At 43.2% G+C, this 14,760-nt stretch overlaps 1 protein-coding gene across 1 annotated transcript; it reads right to left on the bottom strand.

Annotated features, from left to right (window-relative positions):
- Positions 1-304: 304 nt before the first annotated feature.
- Positions 305-14,613, bottom strand: LOC132382129 (lysophosphatidic acid receptor 6). Its single transcript, XM_059952021.1, has 2 exons — positions 12,199-14,613; positions 305-5,247 (listed from the first exon to the last, which is right to left on the bottom strand). Exon 2 carries the CDS (start codon positions 5,187-5,189, stop codon positions 4,218-4,220), a length of 972 nt encoding a protein of 323 aa, XP_059808004.1. The 5' UTR covers positions 5,190-5,247; positions 12,199-14,613; the 3' UTR covers positions 305-4,217.
- Between the last annotated feature and the right edge of the window lie 147 nt (positions 14,614-14,760).

The following is a 14,760-nucleotide window of genomic DNA, read 5'->3' on the forward strand; positions in this document are numbered from 1 at the left end:
GGCAAATGGTCCCTGGTTCAAACCTGGCCGGCTCTTTGCACGCTTTCCATCCGTGCTGGGTTGAGCGTCGAGCCAGCAACTCGGCTTCGTAAAAAAAACTGCAAATGCGAAATAAACAGCAAGATTGCTGCCCAATGTACCACAAGGCGTGGAGAGGAACAAATGAATAACAATTCTCTTAGCAAATAATCAAATGAAAAATTACAATTGGATCTGTAACAAAAGTGATAGATGTCATTTCAAACTATATTTTTAATGTCCCTTAGCACTAAAAGGTTTTGTGAAATAAATCAGTAATAAATGACTTACAAAAAAAATCAAAAGACCACACTGAAGATATTAAAGCAAAAAATATATTTAATTAATATTATTCTGGAAACTAAAATTCAGAGGCTGGAGTTGGGATGAAACTGCCTTGGAAATTAAACTAAAATAGCATCCCTAATTAAGCTCTAGAATGAAACCAGAGCTACCTTCAGCAAAATTAAGTAGGCAACCTAGCAAGCACAGTCACCAGGCTGGTTCTGGAAGAGTGTCATATTGTAATGGTGAAAGAGTTATTGTGTATCTCTGGCTAAAGCTCCATTAATCTATGCTGCTAACAAGGTTGTTGTGTCCCTGAAGATAATTAAGTTCAATTTTATTCAGACTGCAGTGGATAAATTTATAACAAACTCATCATGATCAACAACATGGTCTTCTGTAAATCAGTGCTTGAACTGTAGCCTTCTCGTCATAGCCAGTTTGTACAAACATCACGGAGGTTGCTGGAGGCAGGCAGATTTCTGTTTATAACCTAGCAGTATTGTTGATTTGATAACCCATAATTTCCAGAACTGCAGTGTCAAAGGAATAGCTTTTTGCAATAGTACAATATTCCTCCATTAGCTGAATCACCGTCTGAAGATGAAGAGTCCTTGTGAGTGTGTTGTTATTTACTGGCGAACTCGAAGCGGGTGTTGCTATTTTCGAATGGGTCCCCAGGAAGCTGTTAATATTTTCAAATGAAGGCAAAGCAAATATTAATTTTGCACAGGGAGCATGAGAAATTGTAATACTTTGTAGGGACATGGTAGGAAGAGAAATGTCCCTTAATTTAGTTATAGTTTGACAGGGATTGATTAGAACTGGTTCCTATTTGGAGAGATCACTGGCAGGGAGTTAACAATTTGCAGATAAATAAACAAGCTGCTGGAGGAACTTAGCAGGTCAGTCAGCTTCAGTGGAGGGAAATGGCATTTGGCATTGCAGGTAGAGACCATTCACGGGTCCCACCTTTCCTCCATCCATTAATTTAAGTGGATCTCTTTACATTTGCACGTCTGCACTCGAGAACCTACTCACTTGAGTTGAAGGGTGACCTCATTGAAACCTATTGAATGTTGAAAGGCCTCAATAGTGTGCATGTGGAGATGTTGCCTATGGCGGGAGAGTCTAAGACCAGGGGGGACAGCCTCAGAATAGATGGGGGTGTCCTTTCAGAATGGAGATGAGGAGGAACTTCTTTAGCCAGAGAGTGGTGAATCTGTGGAATTCATTGCCACAGACAACTGTGGAGGCCAAGTCTGCATGTATGTTTGAGGCAGAGGTTGATAGATTCTTGAATGGTCAGGACATGAAGGGGTACGGGGAGAAGGCAGGAGATTAGAGCTGAAAGGGAAAATGGATCGGCCATGATGAAATGGCAGAGCAGACGCTCTGCCTAATGGCAAATGGCCGAATTTTGCTCCTATATTTTATCTTATGGTCTAATATTTTCTGTCGACTTCACAACACAGAAGAGCCATTTGACAAAGAAGTCAATGCCTGGATTAACGCTCAAAATGAGCCTCCTCCAACCTTAATTCATCCAAACACCATTCACGTATTTGGATGAAGACAAAAGCAGGAAATGCTAGGGAAAACTCATCAGGTCAAGTCGTGTCGTGGAAAGAGAAATATTTAACTTTTCAGATCTGATGCAGGGTTTAGCACCCCAAATGGTAACTGTTATCCTTTCTCTGCCAATGCTGCCTGACCTGCTGATCTTTCCAGATTTTTCCATTTTCACTTTAGATTCCCAGCAACTGCAGCTTTGTTTTATTTTTGGAGTGCCCTGAGAGGTCAGGGTATAGGGGTGGGGTGAAATGTGCACTAGCCACAGAATTTTCTCATATATTCAGGGACCACCATTCCATTGCTCCATTCACAATCTGACAAGGAGCCTCAAAATATTAATGAGCATAATTCCATCAAAGCACCTGAAATACTCAACAACCTGTGCTACTCTCTCTGCTCAGTATTTCCAGCACTTCGCTTTCGACATTTACAATATTTAGCTCCAATTTAGTTCCACTAATTTTATACTTTGTCATCATGTCATGTCCTCTTTGAAACATGATTTTCTATCAAAAGGCTTGTACCTTATCTGACAGTACCCAAATCTATCATCTACCAATTTTTCATTCTGTAATCCTCATTCCTAATATTACTATCTGTATACATAAGGATAGATCCTTATTTCCTTGTATATTTAGGGAAAGGTTGAATAAGTTAGGACTTTATTGTCTGGAGTACAGGAGAATGAGAGGCGATTTGATACACAAAATGATGAGGGGTATAGATAGAAGAAATACAAGCAGGCTTTTTCGCCACTGAGGTTGATTAAGACTAGAACCAAAGGTCATGTTTTAAGGGTGAAAGTTGAATGTTTAAGGGGAACCTAAGAGGGAACTGCTCCACTCAGAGGGTGGTGCAAGTGTGGAACAAGCTGCCAGTGGAAGTGGTGGATGTAGGTTCCAGAAGACAAAGGAGCAGAATTAGGCCATTTGGCCCATCAAGTCAGTTCTACCATTCCGTCATGGCTGATTTATTAACCCTCTCAACCCAATGTCCTGCCTACTCTCTGTAGCCTTTGACACCCAGATTAATCAAGAACCTATCAACCTTCATCTTACATCTACCCAATGACTTTGCCTGCACAGCCGTCTTTGGCAATGAATTCCACAGATGCACCACCCTCTGGCTAAAAAAAAATCCTCCTCATCTCTGTTCTAAATCATTGTCGCTCTGTTCTGAGGCTGTGTCCTCTGGTCCTAGACTATAGGAAGCATTCTCTCCACATCTACTCTTAAGTTTTTCGATGTTCAATCGGAAGATAAGGTTGGATAAGATCCAAAGATGGAAGGTGTATGCAAGGCTATGATCTAGGTGTAGGTCAAGGGCATTAGGCAGAATAACAATTCGGCATGGACAAGATGGGTCACAGGGCTTGTTTCTGTGCTGAGTGCTCTACAATTCAATGCCTCATAATTCCCTTTCCCATTCCTAAAAGATTTTCAACCATCCCAGTTCTGAAATTTTCAGTTGTCACCTGGATTCACTATTTTGGGGAGACCAGATTTATTTAATTAGAGATACAACATGGAATAATCTGTCCAGTCCAATGAGACACATCACCCAACAACCCACCTATTTAACCCTTGCCTAATCACATGGCTTCAATGACAAATTAACCTACCAACTGGTTCGTCTTTGGACTGTGGGGGGAAATCCGAGCACCCAGATGAAACCCATGCCATCATGGGGAAAACATACGATCTCATTACAGACAGCGCTGGATTTGAACTCTAAAGTCTGAACGCCCCGAGTGGTAAAAGGGCTGCCCTAACTGCGACACCTCTGTTCTCTGCCCCTCTATTTGAAGAGCTGTTTCCTTCCATCATCTCTGATGATGCAGCCTACATTTTAAAGCTAATCACATCCTTCTCAGAGTAAACAGTTTTCCTTTGGCTAACACCCCCTCACTTGTATCTGTTTAATTTAAAATGGTATTTAGTCTTAATGAGTATTAGCAACTCACAAAACTACATTTAAATGTGTAATTATTAATAAATGTGATTAACCTGTGTTGACCTAACAGAAATTAAATTTCATACTGCTAGTATTTGGTTTATTAAATGTCTTCATCATTGCATATTAACAAGGTAGCAGAGTACTGCCAGAAGGTACAGCTACAGTAACTGCGTTCCGACTAATCGAACTGCAGTGAGTGGGAAGATTTAAAAATCTGGACTGGGGGTGTCCCTTTCCACTGAGCGGCAGTTCTATGGTTTCTGGGCAGCCAGCTCAAGCTGCGGTAGAGATCCAGAAAACATTTGCATCAACTTCAAAACTCAGCAAGGCTGGTCTTTTCTTCAGACCCCAAGCCATGCAGTCTTTACTTGGGTGCACTGGCATCAACCCTCAGTAGGATGCCAGGCAATGCTGTAAACATTCTGAAGTGCTCTCCTTCTCCTTCCATAATTTAGCTTGAATTTGTTGGTTGCAAAGAAATATATCAGAGGGTCCAGGCAGCAGTTAAGGCTGACCAAGGCCATTGTAACCCGCCGGATCTTGTAGAGAAAGTTACCAAAAGCACAGTTCTGAATGAAGTCCAAGCGAGCTAGGAAATAGAGTAAGTGGGTGATGTGATATGGGACGAAGCAAAGAATTGAGATCACCATAATGACCCAGATCATCCTCAAAGCCTTTTCCTTGTGGATGTTGTTTTTAAGTTGGGCTATTTTCTTAGCGGCTAGGGGGTAAAATATAATAATAATTGTAAATGGGATGAGGAAACCGAAGAGGAATGGCATAATGTGATACACCGCCATCTTTTTGCTGTAAGCCTCAGCGTCGAAGTTCTCGAAGCAAGCTGTCATGTTGTTTGCCCGGATGTTGTTCAGTGAGCCACTGAAGATTAAGGGGAGCATGATGGATAAGGCCACTGCCCACACCAGAGCCGAGGTCATCCGCGGGATCTTTGTGCCTCTCATCCTGAGGTATTTTCTAGGGTAGACCACTGCAATGTAGCGGTCCATGCAAATCAGGCTGAGGAAAGTGACGCTGATGTAAATGTTGGCAAAGTAGAGGGTCCCCGTGATCCGACACGTGATGTCCCCAAAGACCCAGTTGTTCTTTTTCATGTGGTAATGGATTCTGAAGGGCAAGGTGCAAATGTAAATGATGTCCACTACAAACAGGTTTGCAATGTAGATGAAGGATGGGCTGCTGTTCTTAGTGTTCTTTATAAATATGCACAGGGCTAAGATGTTGCCAGTCAGGCCCAGAACAAACACAATGGTATATACTACTGGAAACAGATAGTACTGGAAGTGAGCCTCATAGCTGCAGTTTCTGGGTGAGGAAGGTGATCCCAAGCCGTCCATGTTTTTGTCCTCAGTTGATCACTGGCACCGATTGTGCTTGGTCGGGCTGCAGTTGAATCTGGATATATAAAGCAAAGAGAAGCTGTTAATCATGGGCAACACAGTAAAAGCTGCTATTCTTACACAAGAAATCATGATCCACTGAAAAGCACAAAGGAAAAGAATGCACTGAGTAGCCACTTTATTAGGTACACCTGTACACTTGCTCGTTGATACAAACATTTCATCAGCCAAGAGTGGCAGCAATTCAATACAGACATGGTCAAGAGGTTCAGTTGCTGTTCAGACCAAACACCAGACTAGGAAATACTGTGATTTAAGTGACCTTGTGGAACGATTGTTGGTGCCAGATGGGGTAGTTTGAATATCTCAGAAATTGCTGATGATCTGGGGTTTTCACACACACAACAGTCTCTAGAATTTACAGAATTAAGAGGGTGCAGAATTGTTTTAAAAATCCAGTGAGTGGCAATTCTGTGAAAATGAGTTGATGAGAGAGGTCAGACTGGTTCAAGCTGTCAGGAAGGCGACAGTAACAAGGGGAGTGCAGAAGAGTATCTCTGAACACAGTATGTTGAACCTAGAAGTGGATGGCTTACAGCAGCAGAAGACCACAGCAGGTTCCACTCCTGTTCCTGAAGTAGCCACTGAGTGTACATTGTCTGAGCAACATTTCCATTAGTCTCTGGTTAAGTCTACGTTGGGGAGTGACAGCACAGTTTGGATAAGAGAGGAACATTAGCAAACAGCTAAATAATTACTCCAGAAATTAGGGACCTCCAGTTATTGCAACATTTGATTATCTGTTATTTGTGAAGTGGGGTGCCGTGCGCAATCATAATTGACTGAAAACGGACATGGGAGCAGGGAGGAACATCGGGAAATCTCCAGGAAGACCTTCTTTGTTGCTGCTGCTGCTGTGAGGTCCGGGACTCTGCTGGGAAGAACAGGCCCCCAGTCCTCCGGGTCTTAATACGCTCGGCAGAGGATGGTGCTCGGAGAAGATGTGCTGGAGGGGTTGATCATCGGCTCGGAGGTTTGACGGACTCGGAGTCCGCTGCGGTCAGGTCACTTTCGGTGTGTGCTGCGTCTGTGAGGCTGAGTTGGGCGGCGCCGTGGAAGTCCATAGCGGGGGTATTCCCTTCTGCCGCCGGCGTGGGATTGCGAGTCTGTCGGGACCCTGGGACTTGTGGAAACTGTGTGGTGATTTCTTTTGAACTTATAGTCCTTTAACATCTTTGGGCTATTTTTACTGTGCCCATGGTCTGTTTTTTTTATCAATTATGCTATTGTTTGCACTGTTTTAACTATGTGGTTTTGTGCAGGTCTTGTAGCTTTAGTTTTTGGTCTTGTTTGTCTGGTGGATTTGGAGCTCCTTTCCGGGGAAACGCACTAAGACGGTAGCACAATATTAATACACAGCAGCCTCTCCGGACTCTGGATTGGGGATTGCCAAACGTTATGTGGACTTTCTGGTGTAGTCTGTTTTGTCATGTGCTTTTGTGATATCATTCCGGAGGAACGTTGTCTCATTTTTTAACTGCATTGCATTTGTGGTTTCTAAATGTCAATAAACTGAATCTGAATCTGAATTTACAAATCCAAGCTTTCTGGAGGGCTTTCCAAACAGTAGAAATACTTCTGAACTGTTCCTGCTGACAGGAAGAAACTGCCAGTTTCCTCACTGGGAGGTCTTGATGGACAAATGAAATTAGGACAAGGTCTGTGATTTCAGAGACATTGTTTCAGAGATTAATATTTGCCAGGACAAAGAGGAGGACAATTATTTGTGAATATTGCTGAGTGATATTTTACAGCTGTCTGAGAGTGTTTTAACATCTCTTTAATGATATTAGGGGATGGGCGATCATTTCAGAATTCATTCATAAATTTCATGGAGAAAGGAGAGGTGGATACACAATGAAAACTTCTCTAAAGGCTATGCATATGCTGGATTTATGCACAAGAAGATGATTGTATTGAGAAGAAGTTTGTCAACACCTGGATGTCCCAAGGGCAATAAATATTCAGGATTAGAAAGAATTCCCCATATGTAAACACAATATTAATTACCTCTTAAAAGAAACTGTCAAATTCAATTTTTTAAGCTTTTTGCTCACTCTATATCTCCGAAAGCAAGACTGACCACCAATGAGCTCTTCTGCAGGCGTGTGACCTACATGCACTACCAATGATACAGGTGCAGTACTGATTTCCCCTGGAGAATGGGCAGCTCAAACGTCATAGAGCACTACAGCACAGAAGCAGACCCTTCAGTCCCTCTAGTCTATGCCCACTAGACCTGGCTGGTCCCTTCTATCTTTACCCGAAACGTATCCCTTCAAACCTCCTCCCATTCATGTACCTATCCAAACTTCTCTTAGACATTACAATTTAACCTGCAGTTACCACTTGGACTGCAGTTCATTCCACACTCACACCATCCTCTGAGTGAAGTGCTTCCCTTTCAAATTTCCCTGAAATATTTTACATTTCACCATAAATCTATAACCTCTAGTTCTAGTCTTGCTTAGGGAAAGAAGCCAATGTGCATTCACTCTATCTATGCCATTGATAATTTTGTATACCTCTATAAGATCTCCCTCTATTCTTCTGTACTTGAAGAAATAAAGTTCTAACCGATTCAACTCAGGTCCTCAAGGCCTGGCAACATCCTTGTAAATTTTCTTTGCACCCTTTCAAGCTTATTGAGATCTTTCCTGTAGGTAGGTGACCACAAGTGCACACACTGCTCCAAATTAGGCCTCATCAACGTGTTCAATGGTTCCATTTAATATCAGAGAAAGTATACAATATACAACCTGAAATTCTTACTCTTCACAGGCATCCTCGAAACAGAAGAAAACAAAAACCCCAAAGAATGGAAAAAACAGGTACAACTTCAAAATAACATTCCAACTTCTGTCCTCAGGAGGGCACGGACTGATCACTCCCAGCTGAACGTCGACAGCTCCTCGGTAAAGATTGTTAAGAGCACCAAATTTCTTGGTGTTCACCTGGCGGAGAATCTCACCTGGTCCCTCAACACCAGCTCCATAGCCAAGAAAGCCAGCAGTATCTCTACTTTCTGTGAAGGCTGAGGAAAGTCCATCTCCCACCCCCCCATCCTCATCACATTCTACAGGGGTTGGATTGAGAGCATCTTGAGCAGCTGCATCACTGCCTTGTTCGGGAATTGCACCATCTCGGATTGCAAGACCCTGCAGCGGATAGTGAGGTCAGCTGAGATCGTCGGGGTCTCTCTTCCCACCATATGGACATTTACACTACACGCTACATCCACAAAGCAAACAGCATTATGAAGGACCCCACGCACCCCTCATACAAACTCTTCTTCCTCCTGCCATCTGGGAAAAGGCACTGAAGCATCCAGGCTCTCACAACCAGACTATGTAACAGTTTCTTCCCCCAAGCTATCAGACTTCTCAATACCCAGAGCCTGGACTGACACCTTACTGCCCTATTGTCCTGTTTATTATTTATTGTAATGCCTGCACTGCTTTGTGCACTTTATGTAGTCTTGGGTAGGTCTGTAGTCTAGTGTAGTTTTTTTTTCTGTGTTGTTTTTTACGTAGTTTTTGTACTGTGTCATGTAACACCATGGTCCTGAAAAATGTTGTCTCATTTTTACTGTGTACTGTACCAGCAGTTATGGTCGAAATGACAATAAAAAGTGATTAGACTTGACTTGACAATGCTGATTTATGAAGGCCAATGTGCTAGAAGCTCCCTTTATGACCCTATCTACCTACGATGCTACTTCCAAGGAATTATGGATCCTGTATTCCCTGGTCCCTTTGTTCTGCAGCACACCTCGGAGCCCTGCCATTCACTGTGCAAGTCCTACGCATCCGTCCTCCTCCCAAAGTACCACGTTTCACTTGTCTGAATTAATTTCCATTTGCTATTTTTTGCCCATTTTCCCAGTTAGCCAGTAATATTTAAAGGAAATAAACACAGAGTGTTAGAGGACAGAGCAGAAGAATGGATTGCACCCCAGAGAGCCGGCACAAGCTCAACTGCCTGAATAGTGACCTATTGGCTATTCATATGAAGGCTGAGTGGGGTCAGGGGGAACATATGGGCCTGGATTAGACAACGGAGGTTTATTCAAAACCAAAAATTGCTAGAAATCTCCCCTTCCTCTTTTTCCATGCCCCATCCTAGATCCCTCTCAGCTCTCCTCACCTGCCCATCACCTCTCTCTGGTGTCCCCTCCTCCTTCCCTTTCTTCTATGGCTCACTATCAGATTCCTTCTTCTCTCCTTCTTCAGCCTCTCATCTCTTCCACCTATCACACCCCCAGCTTCTCACTTCATCCCCCTTTCCCCCCACCCACCCACCCACCTTCCCCCGACCAGGTTTCACCTGTCAGCTTGTACTCCTTCCCCCTCTGCCCATCTTTTTATTCTGGCTTCTTGGCCCAAAGCATCCACTGATCACTCTCCTCCATAGATGCTGTGTGGAGTTTGTCCAGCACTATGCGTGTAGTCCTGGAAATAAACAGCAGGTCAGGCAGCATCAATGGAAAAAGCACCTGTTGGAATGTTGGGTCTGGAATGTTTCATTAAGTCTGTAACCCCTTTGATGCAGAAACATTAATGGTTTCACTTTCCACGGATTCTGCCTGAGACCCAGCAGTGAGTTTAAAAGTCGAAGTGAATTACTGGTCAATTTAGAAAAGTGGAAAAAAAAGTATTTCACCAAAATGTATGAAAAAATTGCATTTGTAACAAGAAAAGTGCATTCATAGAAAAAATATACTCAGAGGCCACTTTATTAGGTACCTCCTCTCCTCTAGCTAATAAAGTGAGCATTGAGTGCATATTTGTGGTCTTCTGCTGTTGTAGCCCTTCTGCTTCACGGTTCAGCTTATTGTGCATTCAGAGACACTCTTTTGCATGTGTGGTTATTGTCACCTTCCTGTCAGCTTGAAGCAATCTGACTGCTCTCTTTAAGAAGGCGATTTCACCCACAGAACTGCCATTCATTGAATTCTTTTTTGTGATTTTTGCACAATTCTCTGTAAACTCTAGAGACTACTGTGTGTGAAAATCTCAGGAGATACACAGTTTCTGAGATAATCAAACCAGCCTGTTTGGCACTGACAAATATTCTATGGTCAAAATCATATAGATCACATTTCTTCCCCCTTTTTGTGTTTGGTCTGAACAATAACTGAACCTCTTGACCACGTCTGTGTGCTTTCATGCACTGAGTTGCTGCCACATGATTGACTGATTAGATTTTGCATAAATGAGTAGGTGTACTTAATAAAGTGGGCATTGAGGTTGACCCAATGACCACTACAGAGAAATGGCTGTATGACGGCAAAGATGGTGAACAGATATTCAAGGTAATTTTGTCCTTAGAAAGGGCAAATGAAGTGGTAAATGAGGAGAGACATTTCTAATAAGTGTTGACATAATAGCATCTGTAAGGATGTGAACTTGGCTCATGGGAACAGAAAGTAATGTCTGTGGATGAAGGGAGGAGGGTCAGTACAAGGGGAAGCCTGGCTGGCAAAAGATCAGTTGATTGATTGCATTTGAGATAACACACCAGAGAAAGATTAAACTATTTTAGATGAAAACATTAGAAACTAACTGGGTTAAACCCTAATGTCTGCACCAGTGTTTTTCAGAGTCTGAGGTCTCAATTCCTTGCAGTACCATTAATTCCTCAAATATCAATTACTTCACTCCTGCTGATTTCTTGGAGCTCTTAATTCCCTCTAGATCTGCATTACTATTTGAAGTTTTCTATGTCTCTTTCTGTGAATGGTGGAGGTTGCTTTGAGCCTTGTGGGGTTCTTCAGCTGCCATTACATTTCTCAAAATAAATTGCCGTTAAAGCTACAAAGCTCAGGGGCAGCTTTAGCTGCCCTTCCACCTCTGTGGCTCTGTTCTGGAAGGGGTGGCAGCTTCCCACTGGCTGCTAGTGGAGCACACATTGATTTGGCACCTTCCTGTTAAGGGAGTGAACTACTGTGAGTTTACCCTCTCCAGCACGGTGTGTAGTAGTTAGTACAATGCTTTACAGTACCAGTGACCAGGGTTCAATTCCTGCTGCTGCCTGTAGGGAGTTTGTACGCTCTCCCCATGACTGCATGGGTTTTCTCTGGGTGATCCAGTTTCCTCCTGCAGTCCAAAGACTGTCCCATGATTAGGCTAGGATCAAATTGGGGGGGGGGGGGGGGGGTTGGGGAGGGGGGTTGCTGTGCTTTGCGGCTCAAAGGGCCAGAAGGAACTATTTCACGCTGTACGTCAATAAATAACAAATAAATGAACTGAACATGTGCAGTAAATGGTCTGGCAATAGAATGAGTTAACCATTCTAATCCAATGTTTTATGGACCTAATGCAGTCCGATGGGATGAGAGTACAAGGGCGAAAAGATTGGCATGAACCTAGTGGTGTCAAGGGCTCATTCTGTGCTGTACAACTCTGACTGTAAACGACATATGAGAATAGACCAAAATCTGTATTCCTTTATCTACTTTTAATTTTCTTATTGTAACCTACAGATTTCTTTTTAAACGCATTGCACTGTACTGCTGCAAAACAAATTCTGTGACACGTGTCAGTGACGATAAACTTCATTTTGATTCTGAACGTGCGCTGGTGCATCCTTCCTACATTTTTCATGGAACACAAACCAATAAGTTGAAAGTGCAAAACCATTAGATTCCTTCCTGTGTAATACACTAACTGTTTATCGCCAACTCATTTACTCTACAGTCCAAAGGCCACTTTAATGCATAAAAGATGAAAAATATTGATGTCAAATGATTGAGTCTGTATAGAGAGAAAAAAACATTTTAATGTACAACTTCCTTTAAAAACATGCCTGTAGAGGCAGTGACAGATCTGGTCATTGACAGGATGGGCATCAGTTGCTTTGCAATTCGATCTTTACATATATCCTACATCTAGTTGGCAAACATTGTGATACTAACTAGATATTGTAGATTTATTTTAATACTCACCAAGTATGGCCAATTCTTCTTTTCCAGGTTTGGTTCTCAGCTCTGAAGTAATTCCAGAGTGGAGTCAGGTTTGAAATCCGGGACTCCGTGCTGTGAGTGAGAGCCTGCAGTTCAAACACACAGAGCCAGCGACTTTCTTCAGCACAGCTCAGTGGTGAGAAGTAATTTACTTCAGTCGCATTCTATATGCAGAAAGGCCATGGAATTAATGCTCTGTGGTTGGCCAATGTGAAGATATAAAAAGGCATGCAAAACAAGCACATAACCTCAATGAAACACATCATGGGTTTATCAAAACCTTTTCATCTTGTTCCAATGCAAGATTTAGATGAAAGAAAACAGCTACTGGGCATCAGCAACAGGGGCATTTTGAATTATCTTATTTCCTATTAAGTCTGTTGTTCACTACACAAATATTGAAACAATCTAATTTGACTCTTCTTCTGTAGCTCATGTTGTGGAATAACTGAATAATATTAAACTTTTGTAGCGCCTCTTTTCCTAGCGTATCCGAACCGACTCACAATTAGATAGCCTACGGGGGTTTGCGAGCACAGAGCTTTGGAACCTCTTCGCCATGGGGGGCCGGTTGACAGAGGCTTAAAAGTGAGGCTGAAGTTTTCGAATAAAGTTTTTCCTTCGACTGCAGTTACCGACTCCGTGTCGTAATTCTGTAGCACACCGCTACAATTGGTGACCCCGACGGTCCAAACGATTTTTGGACCAGAAATGACCGACGCCGCCTCTGTTCATGCGGTTTCGTTGAAACTGCCGGGTTTCTGGACACAGCGCCCGGACCTATGGTTCCAGCAAGCCGAAGCCCAATTCCACGTTCGTGCTGGACGTTGGGGGGAAGGAGGAGGTTTTCACGGTGGACCGCCTCAAGCCGGCCCATGTGGACCTGGCGCAACCGGCCGAGTTTCCGGCGCCTCGGCGCAGAGGCCGACCTCCCAAGCAGGTTCTGGCCCAGGCTGTGGACATTGGGGGGTGTATCGCCGGTTCTGGGGGGGGGGGGGGTTATGTAGCGCCTCTTTTCCTAGCGTATCCGAACCGACTCACAATTAGATAGCCTACGGGGGTTTGCGAGCACAGAGCTTTGGAACCTCTTCGCCATGGGGGGCCGGTTGACAGAGGCTTAAAAGTGAGGCTGAAGTTTTCGAATAAAGTTTTTCCTTCGACTGCAGTTACCGACTCCGTGTCGTAATTCTAGCGCTGCTTGTAGCACACCGCTACACTTTCACCTTAACAGTTTATTGTAACTTCAGCATGAGTTAATACTCCTTTGGGGTGGAAAAAGTGAGATTCTGGTTTGCTTTTTTATCACAATCTCCATCAGCATAAGGTTGCATCCTTAGCCTCCTGTTCTATTCACTTTATACCTGTGACTGTGAGGCTAAGTACAGCTCCAATGCCATATTTAAGTTTAATACCGACACCACCATTGACCAAATGAAAGATGGTGATAAATAGCATACTGGAGCCACAACAGCAACCTCTTCCTCAATGTCAGCAAAACCAAAGAGCCGATTATTGACGACGGGGGAGGAAGTCAGAGTTTGCATCGGAGGATCAGCAACTTTAAATTCCTTGCTGTTATTATTTCAGAGGGTCCAGTACGCAAGTGCCATTAAAGAAGGCACGGCAGTGCCTCTACTTTCTTCGAAGTTTGTGAAGGTTTGGCATGTCATCTAAAACTTTGACGAACTTCTATAGATGTGCGGTAGAGAGTGTACTGACCAGTTGCATCACAGGCTGGTATGGAAACACCAATGCCCTTGAATGGAAAAGCTTACAAAAAGCAGTGGACACAGCACAGTCCGCCATGGGTAACGTCCTCCTCACCATTGAGCACATCTGCAAGGATAGCTGTCGCAGGAAGGCAGCGTCCATCATCAAGCACCCTCACCATCCAGGCCAAGGTCTCTTCTTGCTGCTGCCACCAGGAAGGTGACACAGGAGCCTCAGAGCCCAGACCTCCAGGTTCAGGGACAGTTATTACCGCTCAACCACCAGGCTCTTGAACCAGAGGGGATAACTTCACTCGCCCCCCACACACTGATCCCACACACTATGGACTCAGTTTCAAGTATCTACAACCCACATTCTCAATATTTATTATCTTGCTATTTATTATTATTTTTTTACTGTTTTGTTTTTGCACAATTTGTTGTCCTGTGTACACTGGTTGTCAGTCTTTGTGTGTAGGTTTTTGTTGTATTTCTTTGTTTTATTGTAAATGCTGGCAAGAAAATTGAATCTTAGGGTTGTATATGGTGACTTTGATAATAAATTTACTTTGAACATTGAGGCCACCTAAATCTCTGTTGTACAAGGGGTGATTGATAAGTTCGTGGCCTAAAGTAGAAGGAGATGAGTTATACAGCTCTCGTTACATGCAGATGCAGTTCAACTCTGAGTGATTATGCAGAAAGCTTTAAGTTAATAACTTAAAGGTTCCTTCTACCTTAGGCCACAAACATCAATCACCCCGATGAGTTATTAACTTCAAACTTTCTGCATAATCACTCAAAGAGTTGAACTGCATGTGCATGTAACAAGAAC

This window comes from Hypanus sabinus, chromosome 27 (assembly GCF_030144855.1).
Source record: "Hypanus sabinus isolate sHypSab1 chromosome 27, sHypSab1.hap1, whole genome shotgun sequence".
NCBI lineage: Eukaryota > Metazoa > Chordata > Chondrichthyes > Myliobatiformes > Dasyatidae > Hypanus > Hypanus sabinus.